The sequence below is a fragment of the Epargyreus clarus genome, unplaced genomic scaffold, assembly GCF_041222505.1.
Source record: "Epargyreus clarus isolate Ecla_fem2 unplaced genomic scaffold, WU_Ecla_fem_2.2 ptg000017l, whole genome shotgun sequence".
In the NCBI taxonomy this organism is placed as follows: Eukaryota; Metazoa; Arthropoda; class Insecta; order Lepidoptera; family Hesperiidae; genus Epargyreus; species Epargyreus clarus.
The window spans coordinates 4,787,108-4,804,621 of NW_027332225.1; the positions used below are offsets into that span (position 1 = coordinate 4,787,108).

The 17,514-nt window shown below is 34.5% G+C and overlaps 3 protein-coding genes across 3 annotated transcripts; all 3 read right to left on the bottom strand.

Moving 5' to 3' along the window:
* Window positions 1–3: 3 nt before the first annotated feature.
* GSTe6 (glutathione S-transferase epsilon 6) lies at window positions 4–4,984 on the bottom strand. Its single transcript, XM_073081734.1, has 6 exons — window positions 4,932–4,984; window positions 4,003–4,155; window positions 2,935–2,993; window positions 1,714–1,861; window positions 1,078–1,271; window positions 4–608 (listed from the first exon to the last, which is right to left on the bottom strand). Exons 2-6 carry the CDS (start codon window positions 4,150–4,152, stop codon window positions 464–466), a joined length of 696 nt encoding a protein of 231 aa, XP_072937835.1. The 5' UTR covers window positions 4,153–4,155; window positions 4,932–4,984; the 3' UTR covers window positions 4–463.
* Window positions 4,985–6,674: 1,690 nt separating this feature from the next.
* Window positions 6,675–7,837, bottom strand: LOC140748974 (ribose-phosphate pyrophosphokinase 2). Its single transcript, XM_073081961.1, has one exon. It carries the CDS (start codon window positions 7,705–7,707, stop codon window positions 6,676–6,678), a length of 1,032 nt encoding a protein of 343 aa, XP_072938062.1. The 5' UTR covers window positions 7,708–7,837; the 3' UTR covers window position 6,675.
* A 2,078-nt stretch (window positions 7,838–9,915) lies between these two features.
* LOC140749217 (alpha-glucosidase 2) lies at window positions 9,916–15,174 on the bottom strand. The gene is made up of 6 exons (XM_073082265.1): window positions 15,105–15,174; window positions 13,689–14,625; window positions 13,048–13,264; window positions 11,796–12,104; window positions 10,424–11,197; window positions 9,916–10,263 (listed from the first exon to the last, which is right to left on the bottom strand). Exons 1-6 carry the CDS (start codon window positions 15,172–15,174, stop codon window positions 9,916–9,918), a joined length of 2,655 nt encoding a protein of 884 aa, XP_072938366.1.
* Window positions 15,175–17,514: the final 2,340 nt, after the last annotated feature.

Sequence of the window (17,514 nt, forward strand, 5' to 3'; positions counted from 1 at the left end):
AGCTTAAATACTTGTGGTTAATTTATTATTTTATACATATTTATTTTTGCGTACAACCCGAATAATTCCATATCACCAGTTTTAAGACTGAAACCCAATATAATCACACAAAACTACCAAATTGATAAATTGGAAAGTAACATTATTTAATTTAATTTACGATGAAAGGGAAATTATATTAATGAAACCATTTCAATAAAACCTACAGTACCTCAATACCATTTCTCTAGAAACTAATTGAATTTTATATAAATTAATACAAAATTTTCTTGAAATAAGAGGGTAACCCGTGACGAAATAATTATATTGACCACCCTTTTCTAGATTTAAGAAAGGAGGTATCTAGCTGTATCATTTCTTAAATCTTAAAACTTAAGATTAAACATAACCATATTTACAATCTTAAAACTTAAGATTAAAAATAACGTTACATTCAACGTCGTGTGATTATAAATGATTATTCTTAAAGTTTAGATTGCTGGTTTTCATAGTTAGCGTTCATGAAAGCTTTAAGCCCAGCAACATGATCTTCAGCACCAGATTGATTGATTCTCTTACAGAATTCTTGTTCAGACATATTCAAAAACCATTTTTTTAGTTTTGGGTATCTGAAAATGAAATCAATTATTTTTTTCTAAAAATAAAATTAATTTTGATGTGTTTTTAAGTACATGTCGTATTTCCATTATGCGACATAGCAACGCTACGTGACGTTAGAATGTGGTGGAACCCTTTGTGGTTCGACTTCGGGCGCACTACCGACACTTTTCTGTCTAGTAAGAGCAGTAGTTAGGAGGAGACTTAACTAATCTGAGGTATTCCAGCTTAGTCCTGATGGGTTGAATCTGTGAACTTCAAGTAGGACCCTTATCTAAACTGAGATTGATTACAGATGCCGGCAATAACCACTTACATCAGTTGGACTGCATATTTGTTTGATATATCTAGGTTATAAAAAAGTCAACATACCACGATGGCGACGTCGTACCGTGTATATGCCCATTTTCAAACAGTATAATGAACTTACTATCACCTTTTAATACCGAGACTCTGCCATGACAACTTAATTGATCTTACCTCTTCTCATCTATAGGCCGCAATCCATTTAATGTCGATATCGTAGTAAATACGCTGATATCGGCTAACGTAATAACATCGTCTGCCAAATATTTAGTAGCTTCGAGGTACATCTCGAGCATACCGTATGCATCATCTATGTTTCTTATCATTGACTTCGATAGCTCTGTAAGTCTTCCAGTATATGTGTGGGCCTTGGAGTAGAAATGAATGAAAGATTATTGCAGATATAGAAATGGAAAAGTAGGTGTAGAGTACTGTTGCCGTTTTATCAACTTTTTATTTATTTACAATATTCCAGTCTTCGAGATTTCGAATTAGATCTACACAAATTAATACATGAATACAATATTACTAGTTTAAATTCATATCTATTTATTTTAACGATACCGACGTACTATTTAAGTAAAAAATAAACAAAATGACTTTTTCAAGTATTTTGGTTGGGTCTGACGGAAATTTCAGATTTAAAGTTAGTGTTTAATCTATCTTGAAACTGTCTAAGGTATTCGAAATTATCAAGTTAAAAAAGTTAAGCTTGTCTCTTTTCGTCAAACAGTTGGCTATTCACATTTTGCTTAATTACATCCGCAAGAAGATTAAAAATAAAATTATAGGGGTTTTTAATCTACTTACCATTATGGTCCTGAGTCTAGGAAATAAGATACCACAGTCGAAGAATAGCCTCTGGTTGATTGTAGCTCTTTTTCTCTTATCAGATGGATATAAGTAGGCATGTTCCGGTTTGCCATATTTGTCAATGAGGTAGAGAACTATCGCGTGACTGGAAAATAACCAAAAAGTTTCAAACGCCAATTCACCAAAAAATATGCAAAAACCTTATTGCATCACCACAGCCACACCTATTTCGGTGTGGTAAAGGAGACTCACTTTTCCGACGCGTTCCAACTTAGTCCTCATGGGTAGCATCGGATCTGTCGCCGACCACGTGTGGGAATCCAATTTTATGTTATACGGCATACCGTATAACCCAGGAGTTCCCAAAGTGTGCGCCGCGGCGCCCTGGTGCGCCGTAGAAAGTAAAGAGGGGCGCCGTGAGTCGATCATCTAATCATTGGACACCACAAACATGGCGTTTTGGTCATCGATTCAAAATGAATATCCAAATTTAACATCCAAAGCATTAAATATTTTCATTCCGTTTGCAACATCATAAAGCTGGGTTTTCAGCTGTAGCTGTGATAAATAACAAATATCGCTAAGGATCAATGTGAAGCAAGAAATTAGAGTAGCAGTGTCAAGTCATATTCCCCGCTGTAAAACTGCGCGGAGATCACCAAGCTCACCCTTCACATTGATTTGACTGAATAAGATATTTCTTTCGACTGTCTTCTTTAAATAGTTAGCTAGGACAGGGCGCCGTGAAAAAATATTAAACTTGTACATGCGCCGCGGATTACAAAAGATTGGGAACCCCTGGTATAACCCATCTGTATACCGTATAAGAACATCTGTAACATAGTTACTGCCCAAGACTATACTACTTGCCATTACAACATAGTTACAGATGTTCTTGGGGGGCAAGTAGGAGTATAGTCCGCGTTAAAACAAAATAAAAACTATTATTTTATGGCGTAAAAGTGCTAGTCCGCTATGAATATAAAAATTAATCGCGTTGCCATAGCAAATTGTATGACTACACCTGCTCGCAACAACTTCGGAGCGGACTAGCAGTTTGGCGATAACTATAACCACTTACATAGGTACCCCTAGGTGGACTCGTTTACTACTTCTAAGTTATAAAAAAATGTAACTACAGGGTACCTACCAAATTAAAAAATGCTAAGAAGCTACTAGCAAAATTTTATATTTTTCCACTAGTACCTACCTACCTACCTATCAGCTAAGCAGAAATCTTCTTCTTCGTAGAGAGGTATTGTCCTCATTGGATTTTTCTGGAAAATATGTAAATTATATTAGTTACCGAACCAGATCTCAAAAATATAAATATAGTTCAAAAAAACTAAAAAACACGCTTTTATGGTAAAATCAACTAAAAAGTAGAAAAGTATTCTATTTTATTCTTTCATACATGCAGGGTAAGATAAGAATGTATGTTGATATCTTTCTACTGAAAAACTGAGTTACTCACTGACAAACATCCAAGTGAAGCTAATATAAAGCGTGAAAAAATTAAAGTATCTACGTAATACGGGAACCTAAATATCGATTCACAATAATTATTAAGAATATTAATGTTATTCACATTTCATTTTGACATTTTTATGTAAAACTAAACATTATAATTAATGTACCTAATTTTATTATATTATACTAATTACCATAATCATAATTAAAGAAATTAATATTATACACATTTAATTTTGACATTTTTACGTGAATCTAAACATTATCATTGAGGTAATATTATTAGTTTTATTAAGTGAATGGAGTTCAATTTATCATTGTCTTTTTTTTAATATTACACTTATACGTTAAAATTACGCAACTAATACCGTAATATAATATGTTAATTCACTGTTACCAACACTGAATATTTAGAGCAAGTTAATATGCCGTAGCGCGTAGTATTCATGCGAAATTAGAACAAACGTGTCTTCTTACAATTTTTTGAATAAGGCTTTTGTAAAGTTACGGATATGAGGCATATTAAGAAAGTCGGCGGAAGTGAGTTTCGTGCTCTAACGAGCCACATGAATAAAGGGTTCATTCTATAGGTACTTATACTCGTAGTATAGATTTAATGTTGAGAAAATTGAGTAAAGGCTCAAGATTCGCCAAATAAGCATGTTTATAAAGTATATTCTATTATAAGGGCTCACTAAGTATGGAAATAAGAATTTAGAAGACACTTAAGTCCAACTGAACAGCATCTGATCATATATGTATCTTTACATATTTATATTTATTGCCTGACATAAATACATTCTTTGAAAAGTGTACCTTTACTATTTCTGGTGCATCCTGTTCACGTGCTATAGGATTCAGTTCTTGACCACGCAGCTTAAGACCCAGAAGATCTGCTACCAATAGCACGGTTCTCACAGGTGGGCTCGCGTCCTTTTTGTACAGTGTCCCAATTAACTTCGACATTTCCTGAAATTTAATTTTAACTTAAAAATATATTAAAATGTAACCGTTACAAAGCCACCTTTTCTATGGAAAAATAAAATTAAACCACAGGATTATTTCTCGCACTATCGAATAAACTATCGAATAGAATCAATAGAACATCTACTAGATGTGTTTTCAATTTAACATTTGTCCAAATTAAATTTTACCGATTCTTACAAAACAATTGTTATGAAGCTTTTACAGAAATCAACTCGAATAAATGCCATTTGAAATTGAAATAGGTAACAATTGGGTCAAACCTTGACTTTACATTGCGAAAAATAAGGTCAAAGTTTGTGCACATTTTCCATTGTTTACCTGTCTACGTTCATAAAATAATCATCCGCCCAATTACAGTCGGACTTTGTCTTCATAAGATTATCGAACAAGAGAGGTATAAATTTCAACAAGTATTATTACTTTAGGGAATACTTTGTAGATTACTTTGGGAATACGTAGGTCAATAATCAAGAAAACTATTAGTAAATCTACTTAGGATCCAAATTGTTTTTATCGATTTCAGAAAGTTTGTGCCTGGGTCCTACTTACTTTCTTCTTTATCTTTGAGAAAACTACTAATCTATGGAGAAAACATAATATATTTCCTTTAATTTTACTTTATATCCAGTTATTACATGAATCATATATATTATTTATCATATGATTATATAAAAGGAGAAATCATTTTTTTAATTAATAGATTGTTTACTAACAAGCCTAATTTTTGAATAAAAAAAAAAAGAAAATACTAAACTAACCTCAAACTATATCCGTGTCTTTACCGACGAGCTGTCCGCGGTTATAAAAACGTTTGTTGCTATTGTTATGTAAGTAGGTATATAACAACTGGTAACACTGATTATATATGAATTCCTATAAAATAGGACCTTGAGAGAGACAGTAACACGGAAGTTGATTATAATAATAATTATAGTTTTAAATGCTCAAATTTTATTTTGTTTTTGCTAATTTAGATAATAGTAATTTGATTATATTCCTTTGCCTTCATTAAGTATCTTACAGCTCATTATTGCACTTTGCGTACTTAGGTCTATACCTAAGTATGCCTAAGTATTGCATTGCAAATAAAGAAAAAAGTAACGATTACTTATTATAAAAGTGAATTTATTTTTGAGCCGTAATAATATTAGAATCTATATAAAAAAAATTGTATAATTTTAATAGCAAATGTACAGACGGTAGGTAGACTATATGGCTCACATTCAGCCGTCTTCTTATCGTCTATCCTTCGCTAAAACTGTATAATCTTTTTATCCGAGGAATACGATACACATTTCTAATAAGAAAATGTGTTTATAACAACGTTGATTACGATAGCAAGCACTCATATCTAAGACTTCAAATAAATATTACACAACTGTGCAAAATACAGTTGCTATTACAAAACTAAAAGGCGTTAACATATTGGTGTTATTGTCAATATTTTATTCTCAATAAGATACCTATTCTTGTTTTGTATCTATATTGTAGTATCTATTCTTGTTGTATAATTGTACATTATGTGTAACTGTAAAGCCCGAATAGGATTCGATTTACATTTTATATTACGTAAATTTAACCCTAAAATACAGTTATACAATTCTAAAACTATTTCCCTGACCCACTGAACCAGATCTTAGAAGTTTCAAATGGATAATTGTATGATAATGGTTTACGCGTGTGCCTTGTTTAGTCTGAAACTGAGATTTGACAGAATCATTTGTCATGTTCTAATTGTGTGTCTAACAGGGTATCTTACGTAACACGCGCTCGGGTATTTCATATCGCGTGTCATGTAAGAACATTTTGGTCTTATGTTGCGGTAAACATATTTTTCCGCTATTTTTGTTTCTTTTTAAATAATTATTCCTTCTCTCAATGCTTAAGTAGATAATTTAACTAGGATACACACTGAATGCTGGTCAATCAGTGCATATTTTCCTTAGTTGAGTGTTCGATTCCAGGGCATCCAGATATACACATTATAATGTTAATAATTTAAAAAATTTGTATGTTGTGCCTGGGTTTGGCCGTTTAGGTTGGAAGTAGTAGTTTTTGTATAGTTTATATACAGAGAATCGAGAGAAAAACCGTAACTTTCTTAGTACTTAGGTTGCGAAATAAAATTATCAAAATCTTCACTTTAATAAATTTTTAATAAAATAAACGACTGTCTTAATCCAAATAAATATAATCTTAGTGGTACATGTAGAGTCAGTTAAAGGATAAGTCCAAACCACTGAAGGTATTGAATTAGTGATAAATATCAATTATTTGAAATTATACATATAGATTAAATTGAAAATCATCAATTTTAATTTGTAAATATATTTCCCTCTTTAATAGAAATAATATTACGTAGGTTAGTATTAATTTTAGAGCTAAAGCAAAGACTCTGTTTATAACGAGATTTTTGTTTTAGGCATAAACTGATCAAACGACCTAATAAATGCAAATTATTCATATTATTATACAGAAAAGAACTTGGAATCCAATGTTTATTTAGTACGGTACATTATTAAAAAGATAAGAAACTGATTCAGCATAATGAGTGCGGCGTATAGCTTCAGCTAACATCACAGAAATGTCCATGGTTTGCAGTTTCGGACAATCTTTCATGTGCTTGTCTTGGGGAATAGTGTTAGTCACGACGAATGCTTCCAAGCATGATTTATTGATCTTTTCAATAGCATTCCCTGCTAGCACACCGTGTGTGAGGATCGCATATATTTTGTTCGCGCCAGCTTCACGAAGCTTCTCCGCTCCTTTAACAATAGTGTCACAGGTATCAGCTAGATCATCTACCATTATAGCCGTTCTGTTACGCACGTCACCTACCAGGACAGTCGAGTCTTCGTCGTTTTCTCTTTGTCTTTCCTTGTGAATAATTGCGAAGTCTATATCAAGTCTATCAGCAATAGACGTCATCCTTTTTACTCCACCTGCATCAGGAGACACCATTACACTGCTGTCCCATTCAGGAATGTTGTCCTTGATCCATTTCGTGATCGCTGGTTCAGCATACAAATTGTCCACTGGGATGTTGAAAAAGCCCTGGATTTGAGAGGAGTGCAAATCTACGGTGATGACGTGATCGGCTCCAGCCACTGATATAAGGTTAGCAAGTAACTTAGCTGTAATAGGTGCACGGCTCTTTTCCTTCTTGTCCTGCCTCGAGTAAGGGAAGCAAGGAACAACAGCAGTCACTCGAGATGCCGATGCAATTTTGCAAGCGTTTATCATAATAAGCAGCTCCATCAGATTGTCGTTGATTTCACCGCAACCACTTTGAACAATGTAGACATCTTCGCCTCTTACTGATTCCCCAATTTCAACGTTTGTTTCTTTGTTGCTAAACTTTTTGGTGGTCGCTCTTCCTAAGTCTATTCCCAGTCGGGCGACTATTTTCTTCGCTATGTCTGGATGGGAGCTTCCAGTAAAAACCTTAATGTTCGGCATTCTTGGTTCTTGAGCTGAGTTTTGTTTTAGATTCTCGTTTTCCGTTGACGTCTCTTGATTTTTGCTCGATTTCATTAGCGTGAACAACACAAGCGGAGTGTATCTCCACTATACTGGTATTGATAGCGAAATGTTTTGTTATTCACTTTTAGAACATATTTATCTGGGTTCAAGATGAGGTCGGGTCGCCTTTTAATCTGTTAGTATCCCCCGCAATGGAACTGTACTGTGTCTTATCAATATTCAACTACATGAAGGCATATAATCAGATGATTGCATCATAACAAACAAACGGGTTCAAAAGACCGTATTGTAATCAAGTAAATAAGATGATTTATATATTTTGTTAACATACAAGCCAATATATACGTTCTTAGTAATATTTCGATACAATTTTAAATAAATCTGTAGTAAAACCACATTAAGCCAGCCAGCGCATTTCTATAGACATCGTTTGTGCCACACACCGTCCATGGCAAAACAAAATCATATTGTTCTATGCAATATGTGTGGACATTTTCCGTAACATGACCGCGCAAACAAAGACCGTGTCTATCAAAATAATTATATGTTGTTTAGAAAAATATGCTTTTGTCTGACACAACACGGACAATATCCTTAGTTATAAATAAGGCTTTTTATTGAAATAAAAAGTGTTCACTGTATCACTCCTATGTAAACGTAAACATTTACTTTGTTCTTCGTCAATGACCTATATTTTTATGAAAATAGTTAAAGAAGAATAGACTGGTAACTGAACACTTTTTATGATTTTCGTTTGTTAATGAGTCCTAGAAACCAATGCTTAGCAACGATATTGATCAAGTTTCAAGTTTATAATAGAGAAGTCGATCAAACGATTTTTAAGAGTGACCCCGGGAAGGACGGCGATATGTTTCCCCGTCGTAAACAAAAAAGGTACTTTTGTTGTTGAAATAGTAAATGAACATGTCGTTCATTTATTGACAAGTGATCATGTATTAACCGTATTAACCGATCCTTGTCGCCATTGTTCCAATGCTGGTCATGGGTTTCCTTTTAGTATGAGTGTGTTTTGACTGTAGTCCATCACGTTAGCCAAGTGTGTATTCCACACACTTTTGACGACCCGCGTGGCTGAGCGGTCACCATACCGGTCTGACGCGCAGAGGGCCCAGGTTCGATCCCCGGCCAGACATATTTCTAAGTGATGAATTTAGGTTTCTGTGTTTTGGTATTTGTGTATTTGTCTCTGTGTGTGTCCATACCACCCACGCTACAGGGAATCCTAGTGTGGGGCTGTGAGTGTTGAAAGTGTGTGTGTGTGTTGAGAACTTATTTAGAATGCTCAGTCTTGGAGGTCTCCACACGATGTTTTACTTCACCGTTAAAGCAATTATTGTTGGAATGGAATAGCACTTAAAAATAATCCACATAAATATTTTTTATTTAATTAGAAATAAATATAAGAAAATAAATAAAGGCTGTAACAGATACATGTAGGTAGGTAATGTAGTTTATTAGTTAGTTACAATATTGTATACGCTTGTGTTATAGTTGTATTGACAATGTGTTTTGAATGAGCTTTGTTGATTGACCTTGAATTCGGAAGCTCGAAAGCGCTGAAAAGCTGACGAATCCCATCAAATGAGCAAAATCTTCTGACGAAGCTGAATATTACCTTATTCGTTTGTTAACGCGAATTTCAAATATAAATTGCTTTCTGTATACTTCGTTTCTTCAATCAAAGTAGGCTAAGATTGTCAAAATGAATTGCAGATAGGTAATCTTGCGTAAATATTATTGACAGTGTTTTTTTTTATGTCAAAGTAATAGGTAATTGAAATAAAACTGAAAGATTGATTATGAATTATTATTTTTAAAATCATATTAATTACGCCATAAATATTTGTAAGACAGTTTTAGATAATATATTGGGTATGATTTTTTAACAGTTAGGAAAATTATTTATGATATTATATTATATGTCTAGACGGATTGGAATCATTTCGATGCTATTCTAGGTAGGTATTAGAATTCAGTCACTTTATTATATAGACAAGGCTTTCTCTATTCATAACGATTATCTGCGATAAATTAAATTTAAATGTTTCCACCCCCAGGGATTGAACCCGACGTGCATGGCACAACAATTTGATTACCATGGGGTACATGGTCGTATTTCATAAATTAAACAAAATATCAAATCTTAATTACATCTTAATTACTTAGGCACTATAAACAGCGTTTATCTTTCAATCTTTAATAAATCAGAATACAAAGTTGCAAATTGTTTTCAATGAATTAGCTCAATGGAAACACGTTTTTATTTCTCAAGTCACAAAGATCAATCGAAGTTCGTAAATATTTGTAATGATCGTAGTTATTAAATTCTGCTTGAAGACCGAAGACTTTTATCTCGTTAACAATATTTGTTATTATTGCTTTATCTGCGTCACACAAGAAAGTAACATGGTTTAAAATGGAAATAGTGAGTTCAGTTTCCGTTGCTTCGAAAAAGACCCATGTGTTGTCCGCAACGAAGAGACGCCCAGTTGCTTCACAAGCGGTTCCGTTGTTCTTACAATCCAAAGCGATTGTAAGAGAGATGGCTGAGTGGAGACGAGTTTCTTCTGCGGTTTCTCTGGTGTCCTTCGACAAAAATAAATTCATCAAATAAATTACTAAATAGATCGAAATTGTTGCTTCTAAGCATTATGGTGGATTTTCGTATAAGAGAGTCTACTTTGTTAATTAATAATCCCTAAAATCAAAATAAAAACTGTGCCACAATTACCTTTACCTCCCTTACCTTTTGTATAACTAATATGGATCCACCGCGGATTGCTGTGAAGAAGTCCGCTTCAGTAGTGAACATAGTTACAGGGTTTCCTTCATCTCCTTCTAGTTGTAAACCACTCCAAAGTTCATACCACGTTCCAGGAGGCATCCAGAAGTTGACATGATTTTGACGTGGCAGTAAATTTGGTACTATCACAAGATCATTACCCACACTAAACTGTGTGTTTATGTTCGCGAGGTTCTCCGAGGAAGGAAACTGATAGAACATGGGCCTTAGGAGTGGTCCTTCTTGAAGTGTCCTATATAAGTATGGAAGTAAACTCAATCTTCGCTTTATGGCTTCAACTATTAGCTGCTTATGTGTTCCAATGAAAGCAAAGGGATCTCTTGGATTCACTCTTGAGTGGATTTTGAGCATAGGAAGGAACGTGCCTGCCATGTACCATTTTACACATAAACTCGCTTGTCCATCTATGTCAAAGTTTTCTGTATCGCCACATACAGGTGAGGACCACAACCAGTGTCCAGATATGCCTCCCAAAGCAGCTTCAATTAACTCTTTGTGAAGATTCGCCCAAGACGCGTCAATGTTTTGTCTGTTTATTGCTGTATCTCCATTCATCCACTGGCTACTCGACCATACAGGGGTAGTGAAATTTAAGATTTTTCGAAATGCATTTGTAAAATCGTTTCCATATTTGTTGTGATTTTGCATATATTTTGAGCGGTTATTAATAAGAGTTAGGTTCCATGGAGGTGTTTCTTGGAACGCTTCTTCAAAGTCCTGTAACAAAAGACTAAAGTTTGAAACTATTTAGGTTATGATTATTCCTGCTCTCCAAACTGTTTTATAGAACCCTTTGATGTTCGGCTCGAAGGCTTTATAAAAGCAGTGTTAAACGCCGCTATGTTCTGGCTTGAAGGGTGTAATAAGGGGGACATACTTATTCGAGGTGTCCTAATTCAATTTTCGTAGGTAGTTTTTCGTGGGACCAACATTATGTAGGACTTGAGCCTTATTTGTAGTTCCTATTAAATGGGCAGCAGCCACTTACAATAACACATGCCACATGCTTGTTTGCTACATATAAAAAATATATTTAAAGGTGGTAGAACCCTTTGTGGTTCGATTCTGCCAAATAGCAGCAGTGTTAGGCGCTGTTGTGTTCCGTTTTGAAGGGTGTGGTAAGGGAGACATACTTTTCCGAGGCGTTCCAGCTTAGTCCTTAGGGGTAGCGGCGTATGTGTGGCCGACCTCAGGTAGAAATATCTAACCTTATCTGGGGTTGATTACAGATGTCCATGGGTGGCAGTGGCCACTTACCATCAGGTGGACTGCATGCTCGTCTGCTACTCCTATAGTATAGAAAATCTCAAATTACCGGACTAAAGTAAGGCAGATGCAGTGCTGTCTCATTATGTGTTTTGTTCGACTGATCCAGAGGCCAACTATTTTCAAGTACAACACCATCAATAGCACCTTTGTATACCCACAATCCTTTTAAAAATTCAGCGGACGCGTCTCCATATCTTGGGTATATCGCTTTGCATTCTCCAACAAGACCTTGGTACATTTTAAGTGAGTCTGGGATGCGGTAGATCAGTTGTTCGTTATCAGATATTAATTTATAACACTCGTCAGGTGGCGAATCCACTTCGTCAGCTGCCGTGAAATTTCTGTCGTCTAAGATCTGAAATAATATTAAAAGACACTGTTAAAAAATGTTTTGTTAGTGGTAAATAGTTTTAAGATTATGTTTTTGTTGAACCGTATTTTTTTTGTCAGCTTTAAAATGCTTAAGCCACTTAAAATGCTTAAGCCGCTTAAAATAAGCATAAAGCTTATTTTAAGCGGATAGTAAAGCCTCAAAGTCTCAACTCTCAAAAAGTTTATTTCAATTTTAAATACTTATGATACATAACGAAAACTGAATTCGTTCTGTTATTTAAAATTATATTAAACTCGTGCTTGTTTTACTGAAAAATAAAAAAGCTTTCAACTTTTTGTCTATCAGACAAATTTTCGTAGGGATTTCTATTAAAAGACAGGATGAATTTCTCCTTAATATAATAATTAATAAAATTGTACTATGTCGAGTTACTTACAATGATATAATAGCTAGATTTTATATATCATTGTTTACTTACAATGTAAATATCTTATTCTTATATATATATATATACTTCTCGTGTCACAATGCTAGTTACTGTACTCCTCTGAAACGGCTTTACCGATTTTCACCAAATTTTATATGCATATTCAGTAGGTCTGAGAATCGGCTACTATCTATTTTTCATACCCCTAAGTGATGAGGGTTGTTCACCCTTAACATTTTTTTAATTTGTATGGCAACACAACGTTTGCCGGGTCAGCTAGTATTAGTGTTAATTTACATAATAACCATATTATTATCTTGCAGTTTCTTTAAAGTAAGTCCTTTGTTTCCTCGCCTGAGTATTTACGTAATTATCCTGTTTATGTTTTTAGAATATTAGCCAACTCTTGTAGATAGTTGGAAGTAAGCAAGCATAACGTCATACGAATTATACTTCTTTATAATTTATTACAAGTCTTTCCAGTGATCTCAGAATTTCTTAGATTACTAATAAAGTAATAACAATCAAAATACTTACATGTGGTGAAACATGCGGTATAAATTTCTTTCCAATTTCCTTCAATAAGTGAATACCGCTTTGTATGTACTCCGTCCCTTCTACATCACACTGATTAGCATTGAATACTATTGGTCCTGTACCACAGTGACTTTCATAAGGCAGCTTTTCTGTAGTAGCGTTCGAAGTGAAGTTACGAAGAGTTTCCCAGGAGATTGGAGGGGTTTCGGCTATTTCACTAAAATGAATAATTACATGGTTACATTGCAGCGGTAGAAGGTACTAGTAACTGTATACAAACGATTCGAAAGCTTTTTTTTTTCACGAAAAGTTGCAAGAAATTCATTAAAACCACAAGTACTTAATTAAAATATTTTGTTACTTTTTGATTCTTTTGGTAATATGATGTACTTATATTTTTATAAAACGCATATTATAAAAAGATATGTCACAAACAATGTGGTAAAAAGAAGTAGTTTAAACTTAGTTTAAACAGATTTTCTGCTCCGATTCTTCTTCATAACTAGAAAACTTTCTTACGCGATATTAAGGTCTTGCTTCGACTTAAGTTATATACCTATTACCTACTTAGCATATATAAATCACATAGGTAAGCACACTTTAAGAAGGAGCGGGTAATCAACAGTAAAATAAATATTTACCTGCAGATATGAGCGCCAAGCATCCAATATTCCAAGTTTATTTCCGATCCTATCACTGTCATTGCATCTTTCATGACGTCTTCAGGCCGTGGTCCCACGAACACATGCAACTTCAGACCAGATGTTGTTATGCTCCTTACTACAACATTATTATCGCCTTGTATTGACACTTCTACTGGCGAACTGTCATCAATTAATACTCCATGAAAAGAACCATTTATTCTAGCAAATATTAACGGTATAGAATTCAAACCCCCATTGTGATTATACAATACTTTGGTAGTTCCCAATCTTAAGGGTATTTCTCCAAGACCATACATAGATTCATCTGTTAATTTAAAAGTGATCTCCCAAATATTGTTGGAGGCAATTAAAGGGCCTCTCGCTGTATCAAAAATAGTTCCCTGAGTGCTATTTATAACCAGGTTTAATTCTGGTGCTGTCACTTCATACGTATAGTTGTTGTTTCCATACCTCTTGCCTATTAAAGACTTATCTCTTGAGTCGTAAAAAGTTAATGTTAAATGTGAAGATGACTGTTCATCTATGGACAACTTAAGATTTGTTATGCTGCTTTGGGAGGCGTACGGAACGGTGGACACTCTTGGCTGTAGCAGAGAGTCTTCGTTCCACTCTCGATACACTATGTACCTAAATCGGGAGGGTAATCTGTGGAAGCATAAGCTATTAATGGGATTGAAACAGCATTGTGGCTGTGGACACTCCTCTCTAGTCATACGACCTGAACCACATGGTAGTCTAAAGCTCTGGTGAATTAAACAGGATCCTATTGACAGTCCGTCTGGCGGTGGAAGATCCATGCTCTCGAGGAAAACGAAGCGATATATGAGCAAGGGACCGACGATTGCAGTTAGCATTAGCACTGCAACCACTTTGGCAGGCCTGTTGAGTAGTACCCGATCATACCATTTGATACCTGAAATATGAGGATGATTTTCATAAATTTGTTTATTTTTTTTTTATTTTAGTAATTATAAGTGACTATATTTGGGTATTAGGACTAAGACAACATGCAAGCGATCACTCACTCACGCGTTCATACATTTTTTTATTATTATGAATAACTTCTGATCCTTCCAAAAGCAGAAGTATAGTCAGAGTCGTTGGAGTAAGTGAGTCGTGGTTTGAGTAAAAGTCTTGTCTTTGAAATTTATCGGCAATATACTAAGAAAGGTGCCTGGAATCCGTCCCAAAATAGTTTTATTCCGGATTTTTTCCGGAAGTTTCCTGGGGATATCCGAATTTTTTTTTTGTTTTCTTATATTAAGGAGGGAATTTTCCCTCCTAAGGAGAGGGAGCTTCCGTATATTCGCCCTGAGCATCATGCATGATTGATTACTCAAAATCAATAAAGTATACAGAGAGATATTTTTCTGTAAACAATGTCATACTTACGGTTTGCTTTCTCGAAATCAAAATCTATCACATCCTCATCTTTCTCGTTATTTGCTGCATGTGGTATCATTTTCGTAATTGTATGTAATTACAAATAAAAACAGGTCATAAAAATGTATTCATTTTCTGAAACAAAAAAAAATGTACCTATTGTGTAACCTAGCGTAGTGAATAATGCTAAGTCTATGGTGTAACCACAATATATTGATATACTAGCTGACCCGGCAAACGTTGTGTTACCATATAAGTAAAAAATGTTAACGGTGTACAACCCTTATCACTTAGGGGTATGAGAAATAGATAGTAGCCGATTCTCAGACCTACTGAATATGCATATAAAATTTGGTGAAAATCGGTAATGCCCTTTCGGACGAGTACGGTAACTAACACTATTACACGAGGGTTTTGTATATAAGATTTTAGAAAACAACTCTATCAAGCGGCAATTTTGTCTATATGATTAGAAATATGCTTATTGAATAAACGGTTTATCCATATTTATAACGAATTTGTGAGCTTCGACGTCTTTATTTATTTTATAGTTGATATATTTAGGTTACTGTGTAAATAGATAATCGAATAATTTTTAAATAAATCTTCGAACACAATAAATAGAAAGCTAAAGATATTTATCATCAAAGGGTTTATAAATAAATAATAAATAAACGCTTTCTACACTCACAGCCCCATACTAGGATTCCCTGTGTCGTGGGTGCCATGGACACACACATAGACAAATACACAAACACCCAGACCCAGAAATAGAAATCTAAATTCATCATTTAGATATCTGTCTGGCCGGGGATCGAACCCGGGACCCTTTGCGCGTCAGACCGGTATGGTGGCCACTCCGTTACGCGGGTCGTCAATGTCATGCCTTTTAACTGATACACGCTGAATTAAAACAAATGTAATGTCGCGAAGAATTATCACGTGATATTGTTTGTGAGTCAGTGATCTCAGAAGCCTTTGAACAAATGATCGGTCACATGATACGGTTCGACAGTTCACGTCGGGGTGGAAAGGAAAATTAATGGCGCAGCTACTTCCTGTGCGTTGGGGATCAAATCGACATTGTTTTACGTTACATTGACGAATTGATAAAAAGGTGACAGTGAAGGGAGAAATAATATAAATGTAGGTAACATTTTTAGGGTTTCGTACTCTAAGGGTAAGAACGGAGCCGCAATCAAATACAGATCTGTGAACGGAGCCTTATTTTTAAACCCCTGCTGTCTATCCGTTTGTCACAGAGCTAATAGATAAACATTTAAAACTTTTAAGTATTACGATTGCCACTATAAACTAAGTAAATTAATATTTAAAGTAAAAAATAACACTTAAGCAAACTAACGTTCAGCCTATCTATTGGATTGTTACCGACTCTAAGGATTAAGTTAGAAAATACTCTTCAAACTAAAACAGAAATGCTTAACAATGTTATTATAATTATAAGTTAAAATGTCTTGTTGTAGTTCCACCGCAGTTGTACCACAAATTCTAATATATTTACTTTACTTTTTAATAACATTCAACTAACAAAAGAGCTTGCTTTGAAGAGAGAGAGGTCATTGCCGCTCATTGTCACACACATATGCACACACACACACACACATATGTTCATTGTCATAAACAGTTACACATGCCAAGTCTCCCATACCACGAACCCTGTCTGCTCTTAATGCACTCCTTGAAGCCTTTGACTTCGACTTGTATGCGGACGAATAGCAGAAGGTTTTGAATGTGTGCCTAAGTTTCAGTGAGTTCCAGTGAGGGCAACTAAATAATCTAATACTGTTATTAATTCTATCATTATTGTTACAATTAATATTTATTTCCAAAGATTAATTATTATTTTTGCAATTGTTAATTTATTATTATTATTTTAAATTGGCGATGTATTATTGTTATTTTATTTGTAATTATTCTTTATGTCGACATCAAATTGTTTTATAATATCGTTTAATTTGTGTGTCAATTGTCTTTGGCGGGTCAGCTAGTATAAATAATAATAATAAGTTATAAACAAACACACAGAATAACTGGTATGACATTGCCTAAGTACGTTTAAATTAGAACAATAATGTTTAAATCTGGCGTTATAACTCAATAAAGGTGTGAGAGGCATTAATTAACCACAAAGGGTTCTTCAACTTTCCATTATTTACATTTCCTTAGCCTTCATTTGCTGTTGAGTTAGCAAGTCAATGAAATTACGATCGAGCATTATCCGGCCTAATTAGGCCGTAATTTAATTACTCTAATGAGTAATTTAATTGCGAGTTAAACTTCAAAAAAACAATTTGCGAAATTTGCGAATTAGTTCATTAACTTTCCGTCTCAATAAAGGGCATTGCCGCGTTTGGAGGCATGGTGGACCTCGGGCAAGGTGCGTAGGCCCCTTAATATT